At 39.9% G+C, this 25,693-nt stretch overlaps 1 protein-coding gene across 4 annotated transcripts in view; it reads left to right on the top strand.

Moving 5' to 3' along the window:
- Window positions 1-25,693, top strand: part of LOC133615456 (SLIT-ROBO Rho GTPase-activating protein 3-like) — a 112,332-nt gene that overhangs the window by 9,982 nt on the left and 76,657 nt on the right. For all 4 annotated transcript variants that reach the window (XR_009816714.1, XM_061974068.1, XM_061974058.1 and 1 more), the window contains exon 2: window positions 20,591-20,911. Coding sequence is in view for 3 of the 4 variants with exons in the window: in XM_061974068.1 (XP_061830052.1) it covers window positions 20,842-20,911 (70 nt within the window). In the remaining variant the exon portion in view is untranslated. The remainder of the gene's footprint in view (window positions 1-20,590; window positions 20,912-25,693) is intronic.

Raw genomic sequence — 25,693 nt, 5'->3', positions numbered from 1 at the left:
CAGCGCCTCTCCCGAAAACCTCCCGGGACAAATATTCTCCCGAAAATCTCCCGATTTTCAGCCGGAGCTGGAGGGGGCGTGGCGGACCTGAGTGAGGACAGCCTTTTTTCACGACAGGAGGACAACAGGGTGACAAGAACTAAATCATCCAGACTAGAGATAAATTGTATTATTATGTTTATCTTACCTAAAAATAAATATATTTATTAAAAAAAAATTATAATAAAATAAAATACATTTTTACTATATTTTGCTAAAAACATCAATATTTATTGTATTCCAGGCATAGAATTATACATTAAAATAAACATATTTGAAATAATTAATTTTAAATTATCATAATAATTCATTTAAAATTACCATATTTAACTATTAAAATAATTGCTTGTTTATCAACAACTTTAGCATTTTATTCATTACATTTTGAAGCTCTCAGAAGCCAAGTTATGTTATATTCCTTAAGATTTATTTATGCAAGTTTGAAGTATCAATTATCTAAACACAGTTTTGTTTGCATATTTTCAGGATATATATATATATATATATATATATATATATATATATATATATATATATATATATATATATATATATATATATATATATATGAAATACTTGACTTGGTGAATTCTAGCTGTCAATATACTCCTCCTCTCTTAACCACGCCCCCAACAACGCCCGGCCCCACCCCAACCACGCCCCCCACCTCCCGAAATCGGAGGTCTCAAGGTTGGCAAGTATGTGCTAATCAGGCACATTTGGTCACGGCAAGACTGCAAGCTAATCGATGCTAACATGCTAATTAGGCTAGCTGTATGCATCATTATGCCTCGTTTGTAAGTATATTTGAGCTTATTTAATTTCCTTTACTTATGTCCTCTTTGTATTTAATTTATATTTCCATGTCTCATGGCACATTATCTGTATGTAATATTGGCTGCATTTTTGATAGTTGTTTTTGTGCCATGTTGTTCCAGACCACAGCAAACGTTAAGATTGTAATCAATCTATTAGAACAAGGGTGGGCAATTCATTTTTACCGGGGGCCGCATAAGCAACCCGAGCACTGGTGGAGGGCCACACCGACAATATTTCAATTAAATTTTGCTCAATATTATTTTTGATATACCGTAAGATAAATAATAATAATAATAATAATAATAATTAATAATAATAATAATAATTTCATTTAACCTAACTTAACTTTATACAAAAGCAGATTGCTTTTGATGGTTTTATTTTTAACACTTTCTTACACAACACTTCCTGATGTATAATACAATGCAAAAATGTCCATTTCTGCACAGGGTTAATTTTTGTCACTTTATCCTGCATTATCCAACATTTTTCCCCATCAGATTTGAACAACCATCTGTTGTTAAAAATCGTTTTTAATCATATTTATTTTATATTGTTTTTTTTATATTGAGTTGAGTTTGAGTTTATTTCGAACATGCAAGTATACAACATGATACATCACAATCTCCAGTTTCTCTTTTCAACATGTTCGAAAAGGAGTAGGAAGAAGCAGAGCTTATTTAATCCTACCCCTTTTCTTTTACATAACAGTTGCTAAAACTTTTGTTCACTTCCTGTTCTCAATTTATTCACAATATACTCCATAAGTAATCACAATAAAATAAGTAAATAAATGATAATTGGTGAAGTAAGTTACATTTCATATGTTGAGATAAGTAAGATTATTTTGTGAGTGATAGAATGAAAGAATGGATGAGTTAGATAAATTCAGAATGTTTATCATGGTTCTTCTTCTTTGTACTTTGTAAACACTTTAAGTTTGAAGAGTTTCTTGAAGTGGATCATATTAGTACATTGTTTGATTGCTTTGCTTAATCCATTCCATAATTTAATTCCACATACTGATATACTGAAGGTCTTAAGTGTTGTACGTGCATACAAATGTTTTAAATTACATTTCTCCCTAAGATTATATTTCTCCTCTTTTTTTGAGAAGAATTGTTGTATATTCTTGGGTAGCAGGTTATAGTTTGCTTTGTGTATAATTTTAGCTGTTTGCAAATTCACTATGTCGTAGAATTTCAGTATCTTTGATTCAATAAATAAAGGATTTGTGTGTTCTCTATATCCAACATTATGTATTATTCTGACTGATCTTTTTTGTAACACCGTTCATGAATGAAGTGTACTTTTGTAATTATTTCCCCATATTTCTGCACAATAACTCAGATATGGTAACACTAGTGAGCAGTAGAGAATATGAAGTGATTTTTTGTCTAGAACATGTTTTACTTTATTCATTATAGACGTGTTTCTTGCTACTTTATGTTGTATATTTTTTACGTGAGATTTCCAGCTCAATTTATCATCAATCATTATACCAAGAAATTTGGTTTCATTTACTCTTTCAATTTCTATTCCGTCTATTTGTATTTGTGTTTGACTTTCTCTTCTACTGTTACCAAATAGCATTATTTTAGTTTTACTGAGATTCAACGATAGTCTGTTTTTGTCAAACCATCTTTTTAATTTGTTAATTTCTTCTGTTATTATTTTTTGTAGTATCTTCTGTGTGTTCTCTCCTGAACAAAACACTGTTGTATCATCCGCAAATAATACTAACTTTAAATCTTTTGTAACTTTACAAATGTCATTTATATATAGATTGAATAATTTAGGTCCTAGTATTGATCCCTGAGGTACACCACAGGATATATTTAGCGTTGTAGAGGTGTGTTCGCCTACCTTCACGTATTGTTTTCTGTTCATTAGATAACTTCTTATCCAGTTTAAGACTAACCCTCTGATGCCATATCGTTCTAGTTTTTTGATTAAAATATTGTGATTAATTGTGTCAAATGCTTTAGTTAGATCCATAAAACCTGCTGCCGCACATTTTTTATTATCTATAGCATTGGTAATTTCTTCTGTAATTTCAATTAAAGCCATCGAAGTTGAAACATTAGCTCTGTATCCATATTGGTTTTATATGTAACTATTTTTTGTTTTTATTCAGTCATTGGTGGAGCTAAGGATAATATTTGAATATTGTTTTTAATATTGTTGTGCAGCACTCTGGAAACATTTTGTTGTTTAAATGTGCTATATAAATAAAGTGGATTGGATTGGATTGTCACACCTGCCGGCTTGTCCCATTTCAGTCCTAACATGTCCAAACACGCATTTACCTATGTGAACAAGTCATTACCTGTGGTTGTCTCTTTAATTGACTGCATGGCTGCCAGCTCCTTTGTGATTTGAAAGTCTGTAGTTATCCCACGTAAGAAGATGAGCAGCTGGGCGGTGTTACGTACATCACAGCTCTCATCCAAAGCCAGCGAAAAACAGTCAAAGTCTCCGGGCATTATCAGCGCAACAGAGTCCAATAAGCACTCCTTAATAAACTCTCCGTCAGAAAACGCCTTACTTTTTCTGGCGATTTTGTGAGAAATGACGAAACTTGTCCTGACGGCTGCATCTCTGGGGGTGTGAAATTTGGCAAAAAGTCCTTGTTGGGTTTGCAGTTTTACCATCAACGCATCAGCTTCATCCGACAGATTCCGGTATTATTCCTCGTGCTTCGTCGTGTAGTGGCGATTCAAATGATATTCTTTAAACACAGCAACATGTGTACCACAAATTAAGCACACGGCTTTACCTTTAATTTCTGTACAGAAATACTTGGCAGTCCATGTCTTGTTGGAAACACGCCATTCGTCATCAACTTTTCTCCTTTTAGCGTCTCACCACTTGTCGCTGTGCACCTTCACTCACAGGTTACACCCGGACATACGCCCATAAATAACACTTTTCAAAATAAAAGCAGCACAGTTGTATTGCACGCACGACATAGATGTTTTTTAAACTTTATTTTGTCATTTGTGATTGCCGCTGTTCACATTCACTCACAATTACACACGCGCATACGTCCACACGGAAGTAATACAAATAACGATTTTCAAAACAAAAGCAGCACCGTTGTATTGCACACTCGACATAGATACTTTTTAAAATGTATTTTGTAATTTATTATTGGCCTCACGCCATACTTGCCAACCCTCCCGGATTTTCCGGGAGACTCCCGAAATTCAGCGCCTCTCCCGAAAACCTCCCGGGACAAATTTTCTCCCGAAAATCTCCCGAAATTCAGGCGGACTCAGGTCCTCCACAATATAAAAAAGCGTACCTGCCCAATCACGTTATAACTATAGAATGATGGAGGGCGAGTTCTTGGTTTCTTATGTGGGTTTATTGTTAGGCAGTTTCATTAACGTCCTCCCAGCGGGGCAACAACACACAACAACAGCAGTCACTTTTTTGTATACCGTAAAGCAGTTCGTCTGCCGTAAACAGCAATGTTGTGACACTTTTAAACAGGACAATACTGCCATCTAGTGCATTTGATGAAAGCACTTTTGTGCGTGCCACACAGCAATGCATCATCAGAGAGGGTGTTCAGCATGGTTCGAAAAATAGTGACAGAGAATAGAACAAGGATGGACAATTCAACCCTTAACTCAACAATGAGTAGATGAGTGTTATGTGTGTGTATATGTGTAAATAAATGAACACTGAAATTCAAGTATTTATTTTATATATATAAAATAAAATAAATATATATATATATATATATATAGCTAGAATTCACTGAACGTCAAGTATTTCTTGACTTGGTGAATTCTAGCTGTAAATATACTCCTCCCCTTTTAGCCACGCCCCCGTCCCACCCCGACCACGCCCACCCCCACCCCCCGAAATTGGAGGTCTCAAGGTTGGCAAGTATGCCTCACGCGGGCCGGACAGGGACGCACAAAGGGCCGGATGTGTGAGTTTTGTGGTTCGGTTTTTTTTTTAAAAGGCAATTTTCGCAGGTCCTGATGTGTGGGTCAAATATGGTGAGTTTTGAAGCATGTTAAGTGGGTCAAATTACAGTTTAATGTGGCGGCGGAAGAATAAAGAATAAAACCTTACAAATTCAATAGGTCCTTATGTCCCATTGCATAAGGACTCCCTTTGGGAGTCCTTATACAATGGGCCATGCGGGCCCTAATAATGTGTTAATTCCACGACTGTATATATCGTTATGGGTTGATATCGGAATCGGTAATTAAGAGTTGGACAATATCGGAATATCGGATATCCGTAAAAAAGCCATTATCAGACATCTCTACTCATAACCAACATTTTTTGCTTGCATTTTAAAGCAAAAAAATAACGAGGGAGGGCCCTCGTAAGTCGAGGCATCACTTTTTATGGCCAAGAGTGCAGCCTGCCTTGTATCTGTATCTATTTATCTAGCAATCTGCTCAGTGAGCTGTTGCAGGGATATATGGGTAAAAGGCAACATCAAGGAAAGCCCACTGCCTTTAGAGCCTACTCCCGAGAGGACCCTTAAAGGCTTCCTAGCAGACAGGAGATAGAAGTTTATTGCTGTCAACCCTCCCCCTCCTTCCATGCCATGCCTTTTAAAAGCATCAGTAAGAGATGAGAGTCACACCCCGGTGAACTAACAACGAACAAACTGGCAACTGATCACACTCGGCTTCCCTAACGTTTTGACTTCCCTTTCCTGATGAAGGAAGGAATCTTTTTCAGAAATAATCCGGAGGTGAGATAAAAAAAAATTTCTGCAAGGCTCGGGACTCTATTTATGATCGACAGCTGCTGGAGGCTGTGCAGCTGTAGGGGAATTTCCACATGTTCACGAGTGTTTTACGACACTCAAACCGGACGACGTGCAAACACCTGCTCTCCTCCAACATGGCGGACATGCCGCACTGAAAAGTGAAGAAAAAAAAAAGTTTACTCATCATGGTAATGGAGGCCAGCCAGTAAACGTCACTCCCTGACCACTTCAAGTGTGTGCTGGCTGCCGAGTTAGCCAGCCCAGGCTTTTCGCTCGGTGGTTAGCACACGTGCCTCTCATGCGTCCCCTCATGCAGCCCACCTGGGTTACATTTGCATCCATGTACCTGTAAGAGTGCATACTGTCAGGTTCAAACACTGATGACATCAATTAAACAGACAAGAAGCAAGGAATCATGCAGAGACAGAGTTCAATTTTGCCCAATGAGGAGAGACGCATTGGGCTGTACACTTAGTTACAGCCATATTTTTTTTTATTGAAGTCACAAAGTGCATTATTTTTTTTAACATGCCTCAAAACAGCAGCTTGGAATTTGGGACATGCTCTCCCTGAGCGAGCATGAGGAGGTTGAGGTGGGCGGGGTTCATGGGGGGGGTAGGGGGTAGAGTGCTGCAAGGGGTTCTGGGTATTTGTTATGTTGTGTTACGGTGCGGATGTTCTCCCGAAATGTGTTTGTCATTCTTGTTTGGTGTGGGTTCACAGTGTGGCGCATATTTGTAACAGTGTTAAAGTTGTTTATACGGCCACCCTCAGTGTGACCTGCCTCAAAACAGCAGCTTGGAATTTGGGACATGCTCTCCCTGAGAGAGCATGAGGAGGTTGAGGTGTTGGGGGAGGTTTAAGGGGGTATATTGTCGCGTACCGGAAGAGTTAGTGCTGCAAAGGTTTCTGGGTATTTGTTCTGTTGTGTTTACGTTGTGTTACGGTGCGGATGTTCTCCCGAAATGTGTTTGTCATTCTTGTTTGGTGTGGGTTCACAGTGTGGCGCATATTTGTAACAGTGTTAAAGTTGTTTATACGGCCACCCTCAGTGTGACCTGCCTCAAAACAGCAGCTTGGAATTTGGGACATGCTCTCCCTGAGATGGTAGCGGGGGGGTGTATATTGGAGCGTCCCGGAAGAGTTAGTGCTGCAAGGGGTTCTGGGTATTTGTTCTGTTGTGTTTATGTTGTGTTACGGTGCGGATGTTCTCCCGAAATGTGTTTGTCATTCTTGTTTGGTGTGGGTTCACAGTGTGGCGCATTTTTGTAACAGTGTTAAAGTTGTTTATACGGCCACCCTCAGTGTGACCTGCCTCAAAACAGCAGCTTGGAATTTGGGACATGCTCTCCCTGAGATGGTAGCGGGGGGGTGTATATTGGAGCGTCCCGGAAGAGTTAGTGCTGCAAGGGTTTCTGGGTATTTGATCTGTTGTGTTTATGTTGTGTTACGGTGCGGATGTTCTCCCGAAAAGTGTTTGTCATTCTTGTTTGGTGTGGGTTCACAGTGTGGCGCATATTTGTAACAGTGTTAAAGTTGTTTATACGGCCACCCTCAGTGTGACCTGCCTCAAAACAGCAGCTTGGAATTTGGGACATGCTCTCCCTGAGAGAGCATGAGGAGGTTGAGGTGGGCGGGGTTCATGGGAGGTTTAAGGGGGTAGCGGGGGGTGTATATTGTAGTGTCCCGGAAGAGTTAGTGCTGCAAGGGGTTCTGGGTATTTGTTCTGTTGTGTTTATGTTGTGTTACAGTGCGGATGTTCTCCCGAAATGTGTTTGTCATTCTTGTTTGGTGTGGGTTCACAGTGTGGCGCATATTTGTAACAGTGTTAAAGTTGTTTATACGGCCACCCTCAGTGTGACCTGTATGGCTGTTGACCAAGTATGGTTTGCATTCACTTGTGAGTGTGTGAAACGCCGTAGATATTATGTGACTGGGCCGGCACGCAAAGGCAGTGCCTTCAAAGGCCTACTGAAACCCACTACTACCGACCACGCAGTCTGATAGTTTATATATCAATGATGAAATCTTAACATTGCAACACATGCCAATACGGCCGGGTTAGCTTACTAAAGTGCAATTTTAAATTTTGCGCGAAATATCCTGCTGAAAACGTCTCGGTATGATGACGCCTGCGCGTGACGTCACGGATTGTAGAGGACATTTTGGGACAGCATGGTGGCCAGCTATTAAGTCATCTGTTTTCATCGCAAAACTCCACAGTATTCTGGACATCTGTGTTGGTGAATCTTTTGCAATTTGTTCAATGAACAATGGAGACAGCAAAGAAGAAAGCTGTAGGTGGGAAGCGGTGTATTGCGGCCGACTGCAGCAACACAAATACAGCCGGTGTTTCATTGTTTACATTCCCGAAAGATGACAGTCAAGCTTTACCATTGGCCTGTGGAGAACTGGGACAACAGAGACTCTTACCAGGAGGACTTTGAGTTGGATGCGCAGACGCGGTACCGTGAGTACGCATGCAGCTGCGGCTTCCAAACATTTGATCGCTTGCCCGTACGTGCGTGCCGCTATGTGCATGTCACGTACGTAACTTTGGGGACTTTGGGGAAATATATGTGCTGTATGAACTTTGGGGAGGTGAACGGTACTTTGGGCTGTGGGATTGAGTGTGTTGTGCAGGTGTTTGAGTTGTATTGGCGGGTTATATGGACGGGAGGGGGGAGGTGTTTGTTATGCGGGATTAATTTGTGGCATATTAAATATAAGCCTGGTTGTGTTGTGGCTAATAGAGTATATATATGTTTTGTGTTTATTTACTGTTTTATTCATTCCCAGCTGAATATCAGGTCCCACCCGCCTCTCACAGCATCTTCCCTATCTGAATCGCTCCCACTGCCCTCTCGTCCTTCACTCTCACTTTCCTCATCCACAAATCTTTCATGCTCGCTCAAATTAATCGGGAAATCGTCGCTTTCTCGGTCCGAATCGCTCTCGCTGCTGGTGGCCATGATTGTAAACAATGTGCAGATGTGAGGAGCTCCACAACCTGTGACGTCACGCTACTCGTCTGCTACTTCCGGTACAGGCAAGGCTTTTTTTACCAGCGACCAAAAGTTGCGAACTTTATCGTCGATGTTCTCTACTAAATCCTTTCAGCAAAAATATGGCAATATCGCGAAATGATCAAGTATGACACATAGAATGGACCTGCTATCCCCGTTTGAATAAGAAAATCGCATTTCAGTAGGCCTTTAAGGTTTATTGGCGCTCTGTACTTTTCCCTACGTCCGTGTACACAGCGGTGTTTTAAAAAGTCATACATTTTACTTTTTGAAACCGATACTGATAATTTTGAAACCGATACCGATAATTTCCGATATTACATTTTAAAGCATTTATCGGCCGATAATATCGGCAGTCCGATCTTATCGGACATCTCTAATTAGTAGTGTTGGTGTTGTTGAGGAAATAGTGAACATTGTGAAAATTAGCAAAATACAGTAAATATTACATTTTTGCCCTCAAAATTCTACACACAATACCCCATAATGACAATGTGAAAACGTTTTTGGGGGGTTTTTTCTCGAAATTTTTGCTAAATTATTAAAATGAGAAAAACTAAGAAATCAACATATACATACGTATTCACAACCTTTGCCATGCAGTTAAAAAGTGAGGTTGGGTGAATCCTGTTTCAACTGATCATCCTGGAGAGGCATACTTGCCAACCTTGAGACCTCCGATTTCGGGAGTTTGGGGGGTGGGGGAGGCGGGGGGCGTGGTTGGGGGGCGTGGTTAAGAGGGGAGGAGTATATTTACAGCTAGAATTCCCCAAGTCAAGTATTTCATATATATATATATATATATACATATACATATATATATATACACATATATATATATATATATATATATATATATATATATATATATATATATATATATATATATATATATATATATATATATATATATATATATATGTATATATATATATATATATATATATATATATATATATATATATGTATATATATATATATGTATATATATGTATATATATATATATATATATATATGAAATACTTGACTACTTGACTTTCAGTGAATTCTAGCTATATATATATATATATATATATATATATATATATATATAAATATATATATATATATATTTTATATTATATATATATATATATATATATATATATATATATATATATATATATATATATATATATATATAAAAGAAATACTTAAATTTCAGTGTTCATTTATTTACACATATACACACACATAACACTCATCTACTCATTGTTGAGTTAAGGGTTGAATTGTCCATCCTTGTTCTATTCTCTGTCACTATTTTTCTAACCATGCTGAACACCCTCTCTGATGATGCATTCTGCTTCCTCTCCTTGTTGTGTGCGCAGTTGTGCACTGCACTCTCTAAAAGCCCTAGATGTTATTGTCACATATGCATGTACAGTAGATGGCAGTATTGTCCTGTTTAAGAGTGTCACAACATTGCTGTTTACGGCAGACAAACTGCTTTACGGTAGACGAAAACGTGACTGCTGTTGTTGTGTGTTGTTGCCGTGCTGGGAGGACGTTAATGAAACTGCCTAACAATAAACCTGGAGGGGGCGTGGCCTCCAGCTCCGCCTGAATTTCGGGAGATTTTCGGGAGAAAATTTGTCCCGGGAGGTTTTCGGGAGAGGCGCTGAATTTCGGGAGTCTCCCGGAAAATCCGGGAGGGTTGGCAAGTATGTGGGGAGGCAGCTTGATTGGAGTCTACTCTTGGTAAATTCAGTTGGTTGGACATGATTTGAAAAAAGGCACACGTCTGTCTATATAAAAGGTCCCACACTTGACAGTGCATGGCAGAGCACAAACCAAGAATGAAGTCCAAGGAATTGTCTGTTGGACAAAAAATCTGGAGAAGGGTGCAGAATAATATCTGCACCAATAATATCACCCGTAAATGCAAGAAGTTTGGAACCACCAGGACTCTGCCTAGAGCTGTCCGGCGGTCTAAATTGAGTGATCGTCGGAGAAGGGTCCCAAGTCAGGGAGGTGACCAAGAACCTGATAGTCACTCTTTTAGGTTGATTTTGCGTTTGGACCAGTTGTTCCTCCCAGGGAATTCAAGTCACAAGTCGCTCCCAAGCTCTTTACGACACTTAAAGCTGAGTTGAAAAACCACCAGAGACAGAATAGGTATTTTGTAATATATTTGCAAAGCTTTGCAAACATACTGAGACCAGTCCAGCATAGAACATTCAATCGCGCCGCTAACATGGTCTGCCCTAAAAAAATGGAAACCTTCTATTCTCTCAAGTCTCTCCCTCCCACCCACGCTGTCTGGTCTTTTCAGCCCAAACACATGCCCGCTGTCCTCCGCACCTGGACATGAGAAGAGATAAAAGAAGGAGTATCTCTCTTTCTTACATTCCATATTCAAGGTTAGCACGCAGTATTTGCAGACAACCAAAAGATCACAATTGGAAGAAAAACACTAGCTGTTTTGTAATATGATTAAGAAAATAAAGAAGTAACACTTAAATACGGATATATGTAAATATCTGCCTCCGACATTGACCATTGGGAGAGACAAGAACCATCTCTGGGCAGCACGGTGGGACAGGGGTTAGTGCATGTGCCTCACAATACGAAGGTCCTGAGTAGTCCTGAGTTCAATTCCGGACTCGGGATCTTTCTGTGTGGAGTTTGCATGTTCTCCCCGTGACTACTCCGGCTTCCTCCCACCTCCAAAGACATGCACCTGGGGATAGGTTGATTATATTGGCCCTAGTGTGTGAATGTTGTCTGTCTATCTGTGTTGGCCCTGCGATGAGGTGGCGACTTGTCCAGGGTGTACTCCGCCTTCCGCCCGAATGCAGCTGAGATAAGCTCCAGCACCACCCGCGACCCCAAAAGGGACAAGCGGTAGAACATGGATGGATGGGGGACTTAGTTACAGTTCCAACCTCCGCTCTAAGGCACAGCCCACGTGCTCCACTATTTATTCGGGAGGTCCCTGGTTACATCACTGAGGCTGCTTCTGAAGGAAGGGGGGTCATTTCAGCAGCCCCAGTTAGACACAATATATATGATTACTCAGAAATGGAAAATGTGCTGACACTCGTGATATCGCCCTGTCTCTGCTTTGTCTGCGTCAAGGTACTCGATGTTCACCCTTGGCAGTCAGCAGGGTCTGGACACAAACGCTGATACGAGACAACTCGCAATCCAAGATTGCGAGTAGTCCCTTTGCACAGATAGAAAAGTACAACTTAAGCACAATTGATAATAACTATAGCAACGGCCTTTAAGCATAAGAGTTGTGTGATAACTTATACATAATTATTCTAACACATACCTGTATCGTTACCCCAGCAGACACAAGACATTGATACAACGTTGATTATACGTACACGTCCTTTAAAACTGACTTTGAAACGGCATTGCAAAATAGTTGCATTTGTAAATTGAGACAACTGTGACATCAATTTATCAAAAACTCTTAAAAGGATTAAAATATAATAAAAACATGACATGTTTAGTATTTTTGTTTAGGGCTGAAGTTAATGGAGGGATTTGAGCAGGAAAAAGTCAAATTAAAAAAGAATGTTTAAAAATGCCCTTTGAAAAATGTGAGGACTTTCATGTCCTGTTTTTCTTTGGGGTTTTATGGAATGACTGCCAGTGCAGTGAAAACATGTGAAAGAATTGGTTGTTGAAATTGTTAAAAATGTAAATCTTCGAAAAATCACGTATAATGGAGTAACTCAACAAAAACTGTGGCCAGAAATACAGCAAACGTTTACTTAAAGGACTAAAAAGTCAATGTTTGTCCCCTGAGGGTTTAAAAAAAAAAAAAAAGAGTATTAAAATGGTTTCACATAAATAAAAAAGTGAAATTTTATAATGGTTTTTAGGGGGGGGGGTTCAAAATCTATTTCTGCTGAGGGCCCCAATTCTGACCAAGTTCTTGCACTGCAAAAAGTCAGTGTTCAAAAACAAAAATTAGGGGTATTTTATTTGAACTAAGCAAAATTATCTGCCAATAGAACAAGAAAATTTGGCTTGTCAAGACTTTCCAAAACAAGTAAAATTAGCTAACCTCAGTGAACCCCAAAATACCTTAAAATAAGTATATTCTCACTATTCTCAACCCTTGACCAACTCCCTCCCCCCTCCACATCCCACCTCCCCGGATTGTAAATAATGTAAATAATTCAATGTATATACTCTGATGATTAACTTGTGTGATGACTGTATTATGCTGATTTGTACCATGAATTGATTAATTAATTAAAAATGTATTGATTCGGGTGTTACCATTTAGTGGTCAATTGTACAGAATATGTACTGAACTGTGCAATCTACTAATAAAAGTTTCAATCAATCAATCAATCAACCACTGTGCTATTATATGAGTACGTATTTTCTCTTGTTTTATTGGAAATAAAACAGCAAAGTCCATTTGGCCGTCATCTGTTTTAATTATGAGACACAACTGTGTCAAAGTCATGATTTTTTTTTTCATGCTTGAAATAAGAAATTATTACTTTAAAAAAGTAGTTTTATACTTGTGAGTGTTGATGACACAGCTTTGCAACAGTTGATATTCTAGTTTCAAGCATGTTTTGCTCAATATAGGTCATCAAATCTCAGCAACAAGCTGTAATATCTTACTGAGATCATTTAGGACCAAAACCCTTAAAACAAGTAAAACACTCTAACATAAAATCTGCTTAGTGAGAAGAATTATCTTATCAGACAGAAAATAAGCAAATATCACCCTTATTTGAGATATTTCATCTTACTTAGATTTCAGTTTTTGCAGTGTGCAAGAACAGGCTCAAGGATCCTTTATTACAACACAAGTGCAGCTGCGAAGGAACGCTCGCTCACAATCAACCAAAGACAAACGTCTTCTTTGCACCTTACAACATATCCTGTGTGGCATCTGATGAGATGTCACTTTTTTTTTCTCTCTCTTCAATTCGGAGAAAAAAATAGCCCGAAAATCCCCCTGTGTATCACCGTGATCCATCTCTCTGCTACATTTGTTCTTGAGTGGCGTTTTTTATTATCCTGCTTTATATTCACCAACCCTTTGATAGCCTTGACTTTTATTATAAGATAGGATAGGAAAGGATATGTCTTTATTGTCATTGCAACAAGTACAAACCCTGTTTCCATATGAGTTGGGAAATTGTGTTAGATGTAAATATAAACGGAATACAATGATTTGCAAATCCTTTTCAACCCATATTCAATTGAATGCACTACAAAGACAACATATTTGATGTTCAAACTCATAAACTTTATTTTTTTGCAAATAATCATTATCTTTAGAATTTGATGCCAGCAACACGTGACAAAGAAGTTGGGAAAGGTGTCAATAAATACTGATAAAGTTGAGGAATGCTCATCAAACACTTATTTGGAACATCCCACATGTGAACAGGCAAATTGGGAACAGGTGGGTGCCATGATTGGGTATAAAAGTAGATTCCATGAAATGCTCAGTCATTCACAAACAAGGATGGGGCGAGGGTCACCACTTTGTCAACAAATGCGTGAGCAAATTGTTGAACAGTTTAAGAAAAACCTTTCTCAACCAGCTATTGCAAGGAATTTAGGGATTTCACCATCTACGGTCCGTAATATCATCAAAGGGTTCAGAGAATCTGGAGAAATCACTGCACGTAAGCAGCTAAGCCCGTGACCTTCGATCCTTCAGGCTGTACCGCATCAACAAGCGACATCAGTGCGTAAAGGATATCACCACATGGGCTCAGGAACACTTCAGAAACTGTCAGTAACTACAGTTGGTCGCTACATCTGTAAGTGCAAGTTAAAACTCTCCTATGCAAGGCGAAAACCGTTTATCAACAACACCCAGAAACGCCGTCGGCTTCGCTGGGCCTGAGCTCATCTAAGACGGACTGATACAAAGTGGAAAAGTGTTCTGTGGTCTGACGAGTCCACATTTCAAATTGTTTTTGGAAACTGTGGACGTCGTGTCCTCCGGACCAAAGAGGAAAAGAACCATCCGGATTGTTATAGGCGCAAAGTGTAAAAGCCAGCATGTGTGATGGTATGGGGGTGTATTAGTGCCCAAGACATGGGTAACTTACACATCTGTGAAGGCGCCATTAATGCTGAAAGGTACATACAGGTTTTGGAGCAACATATGTTGCCATCCAAGCAACGTTACCATGGACGCCCCTGCTTATTTCAGCAAGACAATGCCAAGCCACGTGTTACATCAACGTGGCTTCATAGTAAAAGAGTGCGGGTACTAGACTGGCCTGCCTGTAGTCCAGACCTGTCTCCCATTGAAAATGTGTGGCGCATTATGAAGCCTAGAATACCACAACGGAGACCCCCGGACTCAAACGTTTACTGAGTGTTGTTAAAAGGAAAGGCCATGTAACACAGTGGTGAACATGCCCTTTCCCAACTACTTTGGCACGTGTTGCAGCCATGAAATTCTAAGTTAATTATTATTTGCAAAAAAAAAAAAATTAAGTTTATGAGTTTGGACACCAAATATATTGTCTTTGTAGTGGATTCAATTGAATATGGGTTGAAAAGGATTTGCAAATCATTGTATTCCATTTATATTTACATCTAACACAATTTCCCAACTCATATATTGGAAACGGGGTTTGTACAAGGAAACTATGTTTTCAGCACAAACCCGTTCAAGATTAGACAAACAAACAGTGTACAGGGTTACAGAACAGGAACGCTGATGGGTCGCCACAAGGCGCCCCGTAAAAGGTGGGAAAAAGGTAAAACGCTGCAAAAGAAGATGAGTAAAAAAATACAATCTCGACTGGGCTCCTAAGGGGGCCTAGTCTGGAATGGGAAAAAACCTACATGCCATGCACACATAAACATGTTACATTTAATCACGACAACTCGCAACAGAGGGGGGGGGGGGAGTTGGGGCCCTGGAGGTCGACTGCTGCTATGAAGCAGTGACAGCCGTCCATCACCCCGAAGGCGAATCAAGCGGTGGTGAAGGCGTGGGGTGGGGGAGTGGTGTGTGTGTATATGCCCATTGTCTTGGGTGTGTTTATGTAGTGTTCATGTTCATAGGCCTGGGGCCGTTCTGCATGCAGAGGAGGGAGTGAGGTCAAAAGCGTCCATCATTGAGAACAAAAAGCCTCCTCATAACCTCCATCTTTTGGAATTTGATCCTCTGAGAAAGTTAACACAGAAATAATTGAACTTGAACAATATTAAATCACTGTACTGCAAAATCCTACTAAATTCTCAAGCCACATTGTCCTCGTAAACCCCTTTTTTTTTTTTTTTTTTGCTTCGTCTCCCTCCTTTTTCCTATAATATTATTAAGTCCGTCACACTTTCTCTCCTCTCCCTGAAATATCTTTTTACTTCGTTCTGTGCCGATTAAGGTCACGTGCTGTTGAAGGCCTCCGAGCATCCTCCAAGGTCTCGGTGTCCTCCGCAGAGGGAAATCCTTCTCTCATTTATTCACCATAAATCTCTTATTAACTTTTTCAATTGCTTTTCGTAGCCTGAGAAATGAAATTGGAGCTTTTTTTTTAATCAGAATTGCGCTAATGCTGGTATTCTCAGAGCTGATAGTTTTATGCTTTACTCATGCACTGCAAAAAGTGAAATCTAAGTAGGATTAAATATCTCAAATAAGGGTGATATTTCCCTATTTTCTGTCTGATAAGATCATTCTTCTCACTAAGCAGATTTTATGTTAGAGTGTTTTACTTGTTTTAAGTGTTTTAAATGATCTCAGTAAGATATTACAGCTTGTTGCTGAGATTTGATGACCTATATTGAGTAAAACATGCTTGAAACTAGAATATCAACTGTTGCAAAGCTGTGTCATCAACACTCACAAGTATAAAACTACTTTTTTAAAGTAATCATTTCTTATTTCAAGCATGAAAAAAAAAAATCATGACTTTGACACAATTGTGTCTCATAATTAAAACAGATGACAGCCAAATGGACTTTGCTGTTTTATTTTCAATGAAACAATAGCAAATACGTACTCATATAGTAGCACAGTTGTTATTAGTGAGAATATACTTATTTTAAGGTATTTTTGGGTTCATTGAGGTTAGCTAATTTTACTTGTTTTGGAAAGTCTTGACAAGCCAAATTTTCTTGTTCTATTGGCAGATAATTTTGCTTAGTTCAAATAAAATACCCCTCATTTTTGTATTTTTTTTCTCTTGTTTTTGAACACTGACTTTTTGCAGTGAAAGTATTCACAAGGCTCCACTTTGTCCACATTTTGTTATTTTACAGCCTTATTCCAAAATGAAATCAATCCTGAAAATTCAACAAATACCCCATAAGGAGAATGATTAAAAAAAAATAAAAATAAAATAATTATGCAAATTTATTAAAACTAAGAAAATTACATGTACGTAAGTGTTTACAGCTTTTCCTCAATACTTTGTTGATACACCTTTGTCAGAAATTAAAGTATTTTTTATTTTAAGTATGAAAAAAAAAAATCATGATGTCGAGCGCATATCATTATGTCAAGATAATGGCACTAGCATCTTAAGAATATTTTTCAACATATTGAGCAAAAAGGTCTCTTTTTTTTTCTACCATGAAAAGTGTTATTAGTGAGAATTTACTTATTTTAAGGTATTTTTGGGTTCATTGATGTTAGCTTATTTGACTTGTTTTGGGAAGTCTTGACAAGCCGAATTTTCTTGTTCTATTGGCAGATAATTTTGCTTAGTTCAAATAAAATACCCCTCATTTTTGTATTTTTTTTACTTGTTTTTGAACACTCACTTTTTGCAGTGTGGAGGTAGGATCAGTCAAAAACTGGCACACTTTGCCGCTCTTGCGGAGGAGCGGAAGGCCGTTGAGGCTCAGGATGTGGCCAATGCCAGTTGTTACCTTTTATTGTGTGCCAGCCCTCTCCAGTCAAACGTGTGACGGCTGTGTAAGATGACTCTTTTTCAGCCTTTCTTTTGTGCTTTCACACAGAAATGTTCCGTTTGCAAGCCTGTAGACTATTAGCCCGCTCCCATATATACACTATATTGCCAAAAGTATTTGGCCACCCATGCAAATGATCAGAATCAGGTGTATAAAATCAAGCACTTAGGCATGGAGCAGTGACGTGCGGTGAGGTTGATGGCTGGTGAGGCACTGACTTCATCACAGTCAGATTTACAAACATATGAACCCTAAAGAGTATCTTATTCACCATTTGATTGGCAGCAGTTAACGGGTTATGTTTAAAAGCTCATACCAGCATTCTTCCCTGCTTGGCACTCAGCATCAAGGGTTGGAATTGGGGGTTAAATCACCAACAAATATTCCCGGGCGCGGGGCCGCTGCTGCTCACTGCTCCCCTCACCTCCCTGGGGGTGATCAAGGGGATGGGTCAAATGCAGACGACAAATTTCATTACACCTAGTGTGTGTGTGACAATCATTGCTACTTTAACTTAACTTTAACTTTACACATACAAACTGTAGCACACAAAAAAGCACATTTAATAAAAAAAAACGTTATTATGGTCTTACCTTTACTTATAAAATAAGTCCATGAGCCGCTGTTGTGCTGGATTAATGCACCCCCTGACGAGAGTGTTATATCAACTAAAGCCATCACTTAAACTTTCCACATGCAAGATTGAATCTATTTAAAAAAGTGTAACCGAGGGTTTATAAATGTCGCCTATACTGTATGAAACTACAAAATAACAAACACGGAGGCTCCAGTTTACACGAGGACCACTTTATTTACCTTCTTTCAAAAACTTCCGCTCAACTCCAACGTGTCATCTTCCGCTCTTAGCGCCTTCAAAATAAGAGCTCAAGGCATATACTGTATAACAGGGCATAACAGGAACTTAACATCACAAAGAGGAAAGCACATAAAAATAGGTTACAAAAGTTATTTAATAAGAAGCCAAAAAGTGCAAAAACAATAATGTTCGTGTTGGCGGAGTTGTGAATTAGGTACACCTGCAGTCTGCAGGTGTACCTAATGTTGTGGCTCTGCAGTCATTCACAACTCCTCCAACACGAACATTATTGTTTTTGCACTTTTTGGCTTCTTATGAAATAACTTTTTTAAATAGATTCAATCTTGCACGTGGAAAGTTTAAGTGTGGGCTTTAGTTGATATAACACTCCCGTCAGGGGGTGCTTTCTACGGCGGAGGTGCAGGAGGCGGGATTACTGCGAGCCTCAGCCAGTGCGTCTTTTGCAGCCGTTTTATGATCGCTCAGCACAAGAAATACTTTACACACATACAGTTGTTGACAAAATACACTGTACATTATATACCTCAGCTAACTAAACTATGGAAATGTATAATGTAGTTCATATAGCAATACAGTCTCACTGCACAGGAGACCAGCAGTTAGTCAAGTCCGCAATCCATGGTGAGGCACAACGCAGTGACTGGCTGCTGATCATCGCACCGTCTCTTCTCAGTATTTGAACGGCAAATGTGAAAATTCAGCGATTTTAAATAAAAATAATCTAGTACCCGCCAGTCTAGTACCCGCACTCTTTTACTATGAAGCCATGTTGATGTAACACGTGGCTTGGCATTGTCTTGCTGAAATAAGCAGGGGCGTCCATGGTAACGTTGCTTGGATGGCAACATATGTTGCTCCAAAACCTGTATGTACCTTTTAGCATTAATTGCGCCTTCACAGATGTGTAAGTTACCCATGTCTTGGGCACTAATACACCCCCATACCATCACAGATGCTTTTCAACTTTGCGCCTATAACTATCCGGATGGTTCTTTTCCTCTTTGGTCCGGAGGACACGACGTCCACAGTTTTCAAAAACAATTTGAAATGTGGACTCATCAGACTACAGAACACTTTTTCACTTTGTATCAGTCCACCTTAGATGAGCTCAGGCCCAGCGAAGCCGACGGCGTTTCTGGGTGTTGTTGATAAACGGTTTTCGTCTTGCATAGGAGAGTTTTAACTTGCACTTACAGATGTAGCGACCAACTGTAGTTACTGACAGTGGGTTTTTGAAGTGTTTCTGAGCCCATGTGGTGATATCCTTTACACACTGATGTCGCTTGTTGATGCAGTACAGCCTGAGGGATGGAAGGTCACGGGCTTAGCTGCTTACGTGCAGTGATTTCTCCAGATTCTCTGAACCCTTTGATGATATTACGGACCGTAGATGGTGAAATCCCTAAATGCCTTGCAAAAGCTAGTTGAGAAAGGTTTTTCTTAAACTGTTCAACAATTTGCTCACGCATTTGCTGACAAAGTGGTGACCCTCGCCCCATCCTTGTTTGTGAATGACTGAGCATTTCATGGAATCTACTTTTATACCCAATCATGGCACCCACCTGTTCCCAATTTGCCTGTTCACCTGTGGGATGTTGATGAGCATTCCTCAACTTTATCAGTATTTATTGCCACCTTTCCCAACTTCTTTGTCACGTGTTGCTGGCATCAAATTCTAAAGTTAATGATTATTTGCAAAAAAAAATGAAGTTTATGAGTTTGAACATCAAATATGTTGTCTTTGTAGCATATTCAACTGAATATGGGTTGAAAAGGATTTGCAAATCATTGTATTCCGTTTATATTTACATCTAACACAATTTCCCAACTCATATGGAAACGAGTTTGTATTATTATCTGTTAAACGTGTAAAAGCAGGTGAGTTTCCCTATTAAATGTGCTGCTTTTCTTCTACATTCCCAATCTTGAAGCACTGAATGTATTTCACTGTTGTTACTCAACACCTCTCATCCTCCCATCCCCTCCCTCCTCATCACGGTGTCCATGGCCCCCATCAGACTGTCCCCTCCTACTAAATGCGATGTCACTGTCCCATTTGCTCTCGTCGCCCTGGCCTCAATCGTCCCCTTTCCCTCCCGCACCCTCATTTTCTCTTCGGGCTCGCCATAAATCTCCCTCCCTTCCTCCCAGCTGTCCTCTCCCATCCATCCATATCCTCTCCACATGATGCTCTCCTCTCTGTATCCCAGGCCAGTCCAGCCCATGGATCGGCGATCCATGGACACACCCAACCGGCCTAACGTCCCTGGCGAGTGCGGCCGATCGACGCTGATGATGCCCCTGCTCTGCGTCTGGCTGTAGGTCGAGCGAACGGTCGGGGCGGGGGGACGGGGGGGGGGGAGAAGAAGGTCACAGACCGCGGAGCCAGTACAGGCTCTGAGGTTGGAAGGTTAAAGAAGAAGAGGACTCGTGGAGAGACTTGCATCATCGGGGAGCGAAGATGATGACATCCCATGGGAAATTGAGGAGGGAGAAGGGCAGCCTGGCCGAGTATGAATCACAGATGAAAGGTGAGTCGCAGCGCATGTTTGTGTCACACGCACCCTGCAGACATTTTTTAGGTACTACAACAACAGGAGGATCGACCCCACTGATTACCGTATTTTTCAGACTACAAGGCGCACTTAAAATCCTTTCATTTTCTCAAAAATCGACAGTGCGCCTTATAACCCTGTGCGGAATAATTCTGGTTGTGCTTACCGATCTCGAAGCAGTTTAATTTGGCACGCGGCGTAATAAGTGTGACCAGTGGATGGCAGTCACACATCAATCAATCCAATCAATGTTTACTTATATAGCCCTAAATCACAAGTGTCTCAAAGGGCTGCACAAGTCACGACGACATCCTCGGTTCAGAGCCCACATAAGGGCAAGGAAAAACTCACCCCAGTGGGACGTCGATGTGAATGACTATGAGAAACCTTGGAGAGGACCGCATATGTGGGTGACCCCCCAAAGGGGAGACCGAAAGCAATGGATGTCAAGTGGGTCTGACATAATATTGTGAGAGTCCAGTCCATAGTGGATCTAACATAATAGTGTGAGAGTCTAGTCCATAGTGGATCTAACATAATAGTGTGAGAGTCTAGTCCATAGTGGATCTAAAATAATAGTGTGAGAGTCAAGTCCATAGTGGATCTAACATAATAGTGAGAGTCCAGTCCATAGGGGATCTAACATAATAGTGTGAGAGTCCAGTCCATAGTGGATCTAACATAATAGTGTGAAAGTCCAGTCCGTAGTGGATCTAACATAAAAGTGTGAGAGTCCAGTCCATAGTGGATCTAACATAATAGTGTGAGAGTCTAGTCCATAGTGGATCTAACATAATAGTGAAAGTCCAGTCCATAGTGGATCCAACATAATAGTGAGAGTCCAGTCCATAGTGGATCTAACATATTAGTGTGAGAGTTAAGTCTATAGTGGATCTAACATAATAATGAAAGTCCAGTCCATAGTGGATCTAACATAATAGTAAGAGTCCAGTCCATAGTGGATCTAACATATTAGTGAGAGTCCAGTCCATAGTGGATCTAACATATTAGTGAGAGTCCAGTCCATAGTGGATCTAACATAATAGTGAGAGTCCAGTCCATAGTGGATCTAACATAATAGTGTGAGAGTCCAGTCTGTAGTGGATCTAACATAATAGTGTGAGAGTCCAGTCCATAGTGGATCTAACATAATAGTGAGAGTCCAGTCCATGGTGGATCTAACATAATAGTGTGAGAGTCCAGTCCATAGTGGATCTAACATAATTGTGTGAGAGTCCAGTCCATAGTGGATCTAACATAATAGTGTGAGAGTTAAATCCATAGTGGATCCAACATAATAGTGAGAGTCCAGTCCATAGTGGATCTAACATAATAGTGAGAGTCCAGTCCATAGTGGATCTAACATAATAGTGAGAGTCCAGTCCATAGTGGATCTAACATAATAGTGAGAGTCCAGTCCATAGTGGATCTAACATAATAGTGTGAGAGTCTAGTCCATAGTGGATCTAGCATAATAGTGAAAGTCCAGTCCATAGTGGATCTAACATAACAGTGAGAGTCCAGTCCATAGTGGATCTAACATAATAGTGTCAGAGTCCAGTCCATAGTGGATCTAACATACCGTAATATTGTGAGAGTCCAGTCCGTAGTGGATCTAACATAAAAGTGTGAGAGTCTAGTCCATAGTGGATCTAACATAATAGTGTGAGATTCTAGTCCATAGTGGATCTAACACAATAGTGAAAGTCCAGTCCATAGTGGATCTAACATAATAGTGAGAGTCCAGTCCATAGTGGATCTAACATAATAATGTGAGAGTCCAGTCCATAGTGGATCTAACATAATAGTGTGAGAGTCTAGTCCATAGTGGATCTAACATAATATTGTGAGAGTCCAGTCCATAGTGGATCTAACATAATAGTGTGAGAGTCTAGTCCATAGTGGATCTAACATAATAGTGAGAGTCCAGTCCATAGTGGATCTAACATAATAGTGAGAGTCCAGTCCATAGTGGATCTAACATAATAGTGATAGTCCAGTCCATAGTGGATCTAACATAATAGTGTGAGAGTCTAGTCCATAGTGGATCTAACATAATAGTGAGAGTCCAGTCCATAGTGGATCTAACATAATAGTGAGAGTTCAGTCCATAGTGGATCTAACATAATAGTGTGAGAGTCTAGTCCATAGTGGATCTAACATAATATTGTGAGAGTCCAGTCCATAGTGGATCTAACATAATAGTGAGAGTCCAGTCCATAGTGGATCTAACATAATAGTGAGAGTTCAGTCCATAGTGGATCTAACATAATAGTGAGAGTCTAGTCCATAGTGGATCTAACATAATAGTGAGAGTCCAGTCCATAGTGGATATAACATAATAGTGAGAGTCCAGTCCATAGTGGATCTAACATTTTAGTGAGAGTGCAGCCCATAGTGGATATAACATAATAGTGAGAGCCCAGTCCATTGTGGATCCAACATAATAGTGAGAGTCCAGTCCATAGTGGATCTAACATAATAGTGAGAGTCCAGTCCATAGTGGATCTAACATAATAGTGTGAGAGTCCAGTCCATAATGGATCTAGCATAATAGTGTGAGAGTCCAGTCCATAGTGGATCTAACATAATAGTGAGAGTCCAGTCCATAGTGGATCTAACATAATAGTGTGAGAGTCCAGTCCATAGTGGATCTAACATAATAGTGAGAGTCCAGTCCATAGTGGATCTAACATAATAGTGTGAGCGTCCAGTCCATAGTGGATCCAACATAATATTGTGAGAGTCCAGTCCATAGTGGATCTAACATAATATTGTGAAAGTCCAGTCCATAGTGGATCTAACATAATAGTGAGAGTCCAGTCCATAGTGGATCTAACATAATAGTGTGAGCGTCCAGTCCATAGTGAATCTAACATAATATTGTGAGAGTCCAGTCCATAGTGGATCTAACATAATAGTGAGAGTCCAGTCCATAGTGGATCTAACATAATAGTGAGAGTCCAGTCCATAGTGGATGTAACATAATAGTGTGAGAGTCCAGTCCATAGTGGATCTAACATAATAGTGAGAGTCCAGTCCATAGTGGATCTAACATAATAGTGAGAGTCCAGTCCATAGTGGATCTAGCATAATAGTGAGAGTCCAGTCCATAGTAGATCCAACATAATAGTGTGAGAGTTAAGTCCATAGTGGATCTAACATAATAGTGTGAGTCCAGTCCGTTGTGGATCTAACATAATAGTGTGAGAGTCCAGTCCATGGTGGATCTAACATAATATTGGGAGTCCAGTCCATGGTGGATCTAACATAATAGTGTGAGAGTCCAGTCCATAGTGGATCTAACATAATAGTGGGAGTCCAGTCCATGGTGGATCTAACATAATAGTGTGAGAGTCCAGTCCATAGTGGATCTAACATAATAGTGAGAGTCCAGTCCATAGTGGATCTAACATAATAGTGAGAGTCCAGTCCATAGTGGATCTAACATAATAGTGTGAGAGTCCAGTCCATAGTGGATCTAACATAATAGTGTGAGAGTCCAGTCCGTAGTGGATCTAACATAATAGTGTGAGAGTCCAGTCCATAGTGGATCTAACATAATAGTGTGGGAGTTCAGTCCGTAGTGGATCTAACATAATAGTGTGAGAGTCCAGTCCATAGTGGATCTAACATAATAGTGAGAGTCCAGTCCATAGTGGATCTAACATAATAGTGAGAGTCCAGTCCATAGTGGATCTAACATAATAGTGAGAGTCCAGTCCATAGTGGATCTAACATAATAGTGAGAGTCCAGTCCATAGTGGATCTAACATAATAGTGTGAGAGTCCAGTCCATAGTGGATCTAACATAATAGTGTGAGAGTCCAGTCCGTAGTGGATCTAACATAATAGTGTGAGAGTCCAGTCCATAGTGGATCTAACATAATAGTGAGAGTCCAGTCCGTAGTGGATCTAACATAATAGTGTGAGAGTCCAGTCCATAGTGGATCTAACATAATAGTGAGAGTCCAGTCCATAGTGGATCTAACATAATAGTGAGAGTCCAGTCCATAGTGGATCTAACATAATAGTGAGAGTCCAGTCCATAGTGGATCTAACATAATAGTGAGAGTCCAGTCCATAGTGGATCTAACATAATAGTGTGAGAGTCCAGTCCATAGTGGATCTAACATAATAGTGTGAGAGTCCAGTCCGTAGTGGATCTAACATAATAGTGTGAGAGTCCAGTCCATAGTGGATCTAACATAATAGTGTGGGAGTTCAGTCCGTAGTGGATCTAACATAATAGTGTGAGAGTCCAGTCCATAGTGGATCTAACATAATAGTGAGAGTCCAGTCCATAGTGGATCTAACATAATAGTGAGAGTCCAGTCCATAGTGGATCTAACATAATAGTGAGAGTCCAGTCCATAGTGGATCTAACATAATAGTGAGAGTCCAGTCCATAGTGGATCTAACATAATAGTGTGAGAGTCCAGTCCATAGTGGATCTAACATAATAGTGTGAGAGTCCAGTCCGTAGTGGATCTAACATAATAGTGTGAGAGTCCAGTCCATAGTGGATCTAACATAATAGTGAGAGTCCAGTCCGTAGTGGATCTAACATAATAGTGTGAGAGTCCAGTCCATAGTGGATCTAACATAATAGTGAGAGTCCAGTCCATAGTGGATCTAACATAATAGTGAGAGTCCAGTCCATAGTGGATCTAACATAATAGTGAGAGTCCAGTCCATAGTGGATCTAACATAATAGTGAGAGTCCAGTCCATAGTGGATCTAACATAATAGTGTGAG

Source organism: Nerophis lumbriciformis, linkage group LG01 (assembly GCF_033978685.3).
Source record: "Nerophis lumbriciformis linkage group LG01, RoL_Nlum_v2.1, whole genome shotgun sequence".
In the NCBI taxonomy this organism is placed as follows: Eukaryota; Metazoa; Chordata; class Actinopteri; order Syngnathiformes; family Syngnathidae; genus Nerophis; species Nerophis lumbriciformis.
The sequence above is the reverse complement of the archived record's forward strand: the minus strand, read 5'-3'. Positions and strand labels throughout refer to the sequence as shown.